Here is an 8,071-nt window from a genome sequence, read left to right as displayed (position 1 = left end):
ATCTGAAATCAGGCAGCAGCAAGCAAGTCTCACAAGTGCCTTTGCCCCTGAAGTTTGCCATGAAGTTTGTATGGGGAAATACAGCTCTATCTCTAAGTAAGCATGAGAAAGTGCTCTTTAAGTGCCACATATGATTAATTCCCTGGATTCTCTACAAAGATCAAGAGAGATGGGGACATAGTTGACAGTACCTTGCCCATTCCAGAACTGATTTTGGACACCTCCTTTGACCGTCCACTGTACAATAAATACAGGCCTGCTCTGGAATATTGGTCTGACAGTAGAAAGCAGGAAAAACGTATCGGAGAGAACTTGTCTTAACTGACAGGATAACACAGGGTGGATTTCAGCTGGTAGGATGATTTTGCTAACCAGCAGCGGGAAGACTAAACCCTTCAGTACTTTCATGGAACTGTAATCGTGCAATCTATTGAGCCAAGAGCTTACCCTTGCTGCTGTTCATCCTTTTCAGTGTGTCCTGAAAGAGTTAAAACACCACTAACACAAGGAACTGACAAGTTCAAGAATTTAGGTTGTGTCAATTTACAGACAGCAGCTGCATTTTTCCTATCACAAAAATAAGTTATCCAAAGAATCCAGTTACAGCTTTACACAACCAACCTGCCACTACTGCTATCACATTCAGAGAGTAGAGGAGAGGATTCCCAAACACCGTCAAGTTCCTAAGCAAAAACGACTCTCAGGGCAACAAGCAGCACTGTATTACTTGGGTTGGCCTTGCAAGGTTGTGTCAGTCTCAGAATACAGAGCTTCAGTTTAACATTAACAGTATTGTCAAGTGCTCATGTTCTTGGTGTTCAGAAAAAAAGATAAGGGTCTACTAGATACTGACAACCATAGCCAGTTTAGGATTTCAGTGACTGTTGTATTTAACATATACAAAACACAGACAAATGCCTACCATAAAAGGGCTGAGGAAAAGATGACTCTCCTCCTAATCTTACCAAAAATATACTTGTTAAAGTGCCATCTGCAAGAGAACAAAACAGACACACTCAGCTTTCTTCATTTACATTTAAAACAAGCACAAGAGCATCTGTGAATTCCAATATATCGGACTCCTCCCCTCACCTAGTCTCTGGCAGGCAGTGATCTACAGTTGAGACTGATGCAGCTTTCTCACTGCAATACCAGGCAAAAAATAGATCTTTTTACTATTATCCAGAACATTCAGGAGAGTAATTACAGCTAAGTTTTGAAAGGATCATTAACTTTGACTTATGAGAGGCAATGCCTCCCCCGTTAAGTACATTTCAAGGTTCCATAAGGAACAACCTGTATTATCAGTCTCCTTTCGTATCAGTCTTTGAAACCACTGTGTTTTCTTTCTAAATAGATTGTCAAAGCACTCAAATCCTTGCCTTTTAAATCCCTGCACACAGAAGTACAATTCCCATAGATGTAACCTACCATAACCCATTTCATTTAGACTATTAAAAGAGTTGGCTTACTACATGCTAATTCGACATCCAACTTGTTTTCTATAGGTTTTCACCTCACTAATGAGTTTTACGTGATGAAGATCTCCTGGTTGAGAGCCAACATACTAGCAGTAGGTTGTCCACACAATAGTAGGAATCTATGGAAAGCTTGGTTTAAACAGAACATAACCACCAAAAAATAGCTTAGTATCTTCAAATAATCAACTGGAGAAGCGATACAGAACTACTTAAGACAGAGGAAAATATTTCTGTCCCAGAATCAGTCTTGCCTGTACCAACAATAGCATGTGATTTTTCTGCTTTGTTGACCTCACTGATGCTCACTTTTCCCTTACTGTTACATTATACTCAACAGATATGAGGCATTTTAAAGCAGTTGCTCTGCATCCTCTGCTTGTGCAGTAAGCACAAAATAACTGAAACCAAATATCAACGTATGTATTTTCATAAACTTTGGGAAAAAACAATGCTTATGGGGCTTTACACACAACATAATTTAATGTTAAGTAGGTGAAACAGGATAAACTGTATCTTCTGATTCATAGGCTACAGTGACAAGTCTCAGGGTTTTATTTTATCTTGCAAATAAACTTGAGCCAGCAAGTAGACCATTAGCTCCCTGCCACTGTGTCAGCAGGTGCTGGCAAAAGGGCACCAAAGTCTCTCACTTCCTTCTCTATATCGAAGTGCCTTTTGCAGGACAGAACATCTCCCCCATGAGGATTTTCATGCCTTTTCAGTCATTAACCTTTAAAGTGACTTCTTTGAAAAGAAGCTATTTTAAGTAGCATTTCCTTGTTCCAAAAGAGCCTCTAGTGATTTAAAATTTAATTTCATATGAAGAATGACAATGGATAATGCCCAAAGCAATATGCTGTAGATCCAGAAGGTATCCCAACTGGCCAAACAAACAGGATATAGGCTTTATTTAGAATCCACCGGAGCCCACAAGATTCCTTCACTTGCCTTTCATGAGTTTGGAATGAGCACCCAATTCCACAAACGAAATTCAAGCAGTTTTATGTATGGAAGGACTGACACTGGATCTCCCTCAGGTTCGTAACAGGATTGTTTTCGAACAGTAGCAAAAGCTACCTGGCTATTCAGACTATTAGTCCCTTCATACATGCTCTCTTCTCACCATCTTAGCGTAACAGATTGTATTCCTGTAGGAATAAACTGCATTTGACATTTAGTATAGCCTTTGGAGTCTTTTAGCTTTCAACTAAATTATCTTACGTCTTTCTTAAAGCACAGTTCTACAGTTGCAAAAGATGCATTTTTAAGCTAAGCAACAGCATTCATCTTCTACTCATGTCATCTATACAGGAATGAGACTTTGAAGCGTAAAGGGGACTACAGAAAGTATTAATTATTACAGATAGTTCCCTCTTAGTAACACAGCATATTATGCCTACCATTTGTAATTAAACAGTACATGACAAGCCTGTGTACATACTTTTATATGACTGTCTAAAGCTGTGAATGCCATTATATGCTTCTGCTAAGAAAAATCCCGATTTTCACTTCATTCTGCAGAAGTATTTTCCAGTTTAAGATGAAGTGCTATTGTAAAAAGTGATAACCTAATTGTTTGGCTAACACTGTTCTGACATCCCGATCAAATCTGTCTGTGGAACACACTACTCTCAGCACTGCTGCTAATAAGAAAAACTGACCTTCAAGTCAAATCAAGCTTTCTGTCAAAAATCCCATAACTGAACACAGAATGTCATTGACAAAACATGAGCTTGAACTGTGTTAAGAGTCTGCTGGTTTTCTGATACTCAAAGGGAGTGATGGAATAAAGCTGTTCCTAATGAATTCCTATCAAATTCACAAGACAGTGCTTTTCTGAGCTCCACATGGAGAAGCAGCGTGTATAAGAGTATTTCTTTATGTCCAGAATGACAAAACGTTTCAGATTCTGTTCTGTATTTGACAGCACCTTCAGTGTCAGCTTCACTGTTTCACAGCAATTGCTTTCCCAACTTGCCTTTCCTGCATAAACTAACAAGATTCAAGTTTGCCAGCGTGCTACTATTTATAATGCTGCCTCCAGTTGCAGGTGAATACTCATTAGGTGGAAAGACAACTTTGATAGTTTCTGGCATTTACATCAAAACTTGGCTGGTATACCCTTACAGACCAGCTATGGTTGTCATGTCTTCATTGGAGAGTACTGCGGAGCATTCATCCAAGTAGCTATATTATATTAAGACTTCAACGAAGATTTTTATCTAGCCTAGTCCACTCAGCTTTGATTGAAAAGTATTATTGTAGAGCGATCCACTATTCAGAACAGAAACAGAAGCCCTTGGGCACATCCCCAAAAGATATGAGGATGACAAATGCCAAACCTTAGCTTCAATGGCACTTTTTTTTTTCCCTTTTAAATCCATCTTTGTGCATTGCATTAGGCAATAATTTCTTTCAGAGAAACAGCTTTCATTTGGATAGCAGATCAGCTTTTCAGACTCATCTCGTTCATTCAACAAGACCTGACATTACAAAGCAAATATACTTTGGAAAAAAGATTGCTTTGCACTCCTTTCAAGAAATCCCAGGAACACAGGCCAAACACAAAGAAGCTCCAAGGTACAGGCTAACCACAAAATCTTGCTCATATTATTTGCCAATCAAGCCAGCTACAAAGTGTGAAACCATTTTATTTTGGTTTAGATAGTAAGTCTTCCGAGGGAAAAATCATTTGATTGGAAGTGTCAATCCCAAGTCCATTACAAATCACATTTTTTCAGGAGTCATTTAACTCCTGGGGGCTTAAGTCACACACGTATCTTCTTTCTGAAACCTATTACCATTCTGTTAGCTAACACAACTGCAGGATACACACAAATTCAGTTATAATTTAAAAATAAGGCCTACCATAGTAACAAGTGCCTCTAGCATCAGAAAAGTGTAAAGAAATTGTGCAACAAGTACTTGTACGTCACAGCACCAGAAAATTCTGCCCAGATAACCAGGTATAGAGAGCCAAGGCAACAGTTAATTCTGGCAGGCCTTTACTGCCAGGGAGCCTGCAGTGTTATTGTGATTTGTATCAATGAACAGATCCTGCTTTGGGCATATGGAAGTGGATCACATATCAAAAGTAAGAATTAGGGAGAAAAATCTTACTCAATAGAAAGTTAGCCCAATATATAAAAAACATACAAATGTTTAAACAGTTTAGAGGCAGCAACAACAGGAATGATAAAGATTCCTGCCAAGGTGGCTGTTAACATCAATGTCTTTTTTCCCCCCACCTTGTTTTGCACCTGCATCTATTAAACTAGTTGATGTGCTGTCTCAGCTGGCTGACAAACACATGGACATACGCAGCAACTTAAAAGCCTGCAAGCTTATTAATACAGTCAAACAAATATACAGAACTTTAACTGAGGCAAAGGAAAAAAAAACCCAGAACCCAGAAGGTCCAAGAGGCTCAGCATGTCTCTGCATTTTAGAGTCCTGGAGAGACAGGAAACACCTGCCATTGATTCTTGTAACAGTTTCTTGTAACAGTAGATGCAAAGCAACAACAGATACTGGCCACTTGACTTGTGTTGTTCTTACTTTAGAGGGGAGGGGAAATTATACAGCCCTGCCTCAATGTGGCATGAAGCAGTAATGTTACACTCTCAAAATCTCCAGGCAGTTGTTGTAGCAGATAGCTATCCAGTCTGGCTGAGTCGATGCCCACTGTACATTGTTGATTTCTCCTTCTGCTGTATAGGCCAAGATAGGGTCCTCAATGGCACGAGGCATTTGCTGGATATCCCAGATGAGAGCCTGATGGTCATCCGCTGCAAATGGAAGAGAAAATTGGAAGTAGAATCAAAGTATAACAAGATCTCCATACATGGCTACTAACAGGTATATAGTCCAAGAAGCTAGATAGGACATGGCTGTTGCAGTCCTGGTGAGATTCAAGCCAGAGATACAATGGTACAACTATGCTCCAACAAAAGAAACTTGGATCGCTATACATTATCCAGGACAGAGTTGAAAAACAAATGAGCAGTGGAATTCACATCAGTTGAAAACAGTTAAGAACTAGATTGCAAAAAACTAAGGAGTATTAAAATAACCTAGCTTAAAGCAGATGCACAGTTTGGGCACTGGACTCACTACTTCCACACAATAAGCTCTAGTAGGTGTCTATTTCCATAAAAATTTTAGGAAAGTCACTAATAAAGGGCTTCTAAACTGCAGGTGTTCTTTAGCAAAAGGCAGGCAGAGAACTGCATAAACTTTTGGAGAGAGAGAGGATTTTGCAAATGCAGTGAAAGACTCTCAGAGATTCACCAACGCGGCTGGATAGGGCTGGATCACACTTACCTGCTGTACAAATGTGGCAGGAAGAATGAGGTGCCCAAGCAATTCCATTTACACACGCTCTGTGGTTGTTTAACCTGGCAACAGGAGTGCAGGGAACTCTGACATCTAGAATCACAACCTTCAGAAACAAAAAACAACTAAATTTACAACTTGCTTTTTTTTTTTATTTGTTTCTTCACAAAGCCAAGTATTTTGAGCTAAGGCTATAAATACAGCCCTATCCTAAAGGATGTGGTTGGCAAGCAAACACTGTTCTCAAAGAATAGCTTCTAGCTGGTCAATGTGTCATGTATCTCAAAAGGATTCAGACCTCACAGGGAGGGCTTGTGAGTCTGCAACAACAGCAAACAAATTGTGCTTCCCTGAAGCAGCACAGGTGACAGACTAAGATACACTGCCTTGTGTGCTGAATCGAGAAAGAACAAGGCAACTGAAACAGTTGCAGTTAAGATTTTATTGCCCAACTGGCTCACCGACCACTTAAAAACCAGCTGAAATATATACGAGCCATAGAGATATTCAAGTTTATAATGCCAAAGGTACTTTAGTTCCTACTGAAGTCACTGCGCTAAGAATTGGTCAGTTCAGGTACCGACACTGCCCTCTTACTTCGAAGAGCTGACTAATAATTAGCACCAAGCCACCTCCCCCCCCCAAAATCACAACCACGAGCACCTACCGAAGATGAGTTGCTGCCTTACCTCCATGCCGTCCATGGCCATTGTTGCAAGATAGTTGGGATCCTGCTTATTCCAGCAGAGACGCAGCAATGGATGGTGCTGTGGATCCTCATAAATTATGGTGCTATGTTCCAGATGACGGAGATCGAACATCCTCACTGAGCCATCTGCACCAACTGAAGCGAACATATCTCTCCCACCACCTGCACGGCTAAATGCTATGTCATACACCTGCTCAGTAACAGGACAGAAAAAACCACAACCTTAGTTTTAGTGAGCACACTGTCTCCTAATTCACAGTAACATGGATTTTATGTATGGGTAGCAGATCTAGTTGCGACATATTCTGTCAAAAACTTGATGTTCCTACCAAGTTTTTAGTTATTACACTTGCCAAAAGGAGGGAAAAAACACTTCAGGGTTATGTCTTTACAGGATCATTCGCTGAAACTAAACACATCAATTTCCCAGACTCAGATTTTTTAATATTAATTGCTGAAAACTAATATTATGTTAAAATGAAAGAATCTTGCAAGTTGTTTATTGCCTTTGATATGAAGTTGATGTCAATTCCAGTTTGACATTTTACCTCATTTTCCTAAAATATTCTGGAGCATAATCTAGTAAAACAAGCATATTCTCAAATCCAGATTCTATGATGAGTAAACAGAGTAGTTTTGATAGCCAGCAGTATAGTTTTTAATTACTCTGGTACTCAAAACTGTATACCTTCATCTTAGATAAATCACCTTTTGGATCATTAGATTTTTCAAGAAAAAGGGGGAAAACAGAAAAGTTTGGTTCTTTTTCTACTGCTTAAAAAAACATGCAGTGTAAGTAATCAAAAAAAACCCCATCACCTCTTTGTCATGCGCAATAAGCTGGGTCTTCACATGGCCAGAGACTAGATTTACTCTTCCCAGAACCTGTCCTGTCTCCAGACCCCAAATAGTGCAGGTTGTGTCAATGCTAGAGGTACCTGAAATAAAAACACTTCTGTGAGCAAAACTGATACTATCACAAATTATTCAATCACTTACTGGATTAATGTAATATCCCCCAACATCTACAGATCAAAATATCTACAAGAACAGCATACACCTAAAATCAAGAACGTCAAACAGCTAACAGCCTACCATGCATTTAAATAACTCAAACCTTTTAGCTGCAGAAAGAGTCTTCCACACAGGAATAAAGTGTAAATAGCTCATGTCTACTTCAATCTATTCAGAAACCTGATGCAACTGAGATGAACTTTCCCATCCTGCAAGTCTCATGTGCATGTCAAAACCAAAATTCAGTCATAGTGTTGTGACAGCGTATTAATTGTTTCTGTGGACTGAAGGTGGGGCTAGTAGTAAAGCTCTTACGAGATGAGAGATACAACACACAAAAAATAAACCATGTAGTAAATAATTACTAAGACATATTATCACTGTTAATCTCTAGGCAAATCCCCCTGACACAAATGGCTGTACTCTTCTAGGAAACAAACCTCTGCTGGATCAGTCATCTTGGATTCACAATTTGTCCCACAGGCTATAATTAAACCTTAAGCATTCAGTCCCCTCTTCCAACTGAATTAAG

General features: G+C 39.4%; 1 protein-coding gene across 1 annotated transcript in view; it reads right to left on the bottom strand.

Annotated features, from left to right (window-relative positions):
• Positions 1 to 3,911: 3,911 nt before the first annotated feature.
• Positions 3,912 to 8,071, bottom strand: part of DCAF7 (DDB1 and CUL4 associated factor 7) — a gene marked incomplete at its 5' end in the record, with an annotated part of 5,325 nt that continues 1,165 nt past the window's right edge. The window contains 4 exons of the mRNA XM_009696475.1: positions 3,912 to 5,269; positions 5,805 to 5,922; positions 6,506 to 6,715; positions 7,345 to 7,463. Coding sequence (XP_009694777.1) covers positions 5,097 to 5,269; positions 5,805 to 5,922; positions 6,506 to 6,715; positions 7,345 to 7,463 — 620 coding nt within the window. The remainder of the gene's footprint in view (positions 5,270 to 5,804; positions 5,923 to 6,505; positions 6,716 to 7,344; positions 7,464 to 8,071) is intronic.

The sequence above is a fragment of the Cariama cristata genome, unplaced genomic scaffold (assembly GCF_000690535.1).
Source record: "Cariama cristata isolate BGI_N322 unplaced genomic scaffold, ASM69053v1 scaffold13353, whole genome shotgun sequence".
Taxonomy (NCBI): Eukaryota; Metazoa; Chordata; class Aves; order Cariamiformes; family Cariamidae; genus Cariama; species Cariama cristata.
This window is presented reverse-complemented; position numbering and strand designations above follow the sequence as displayed.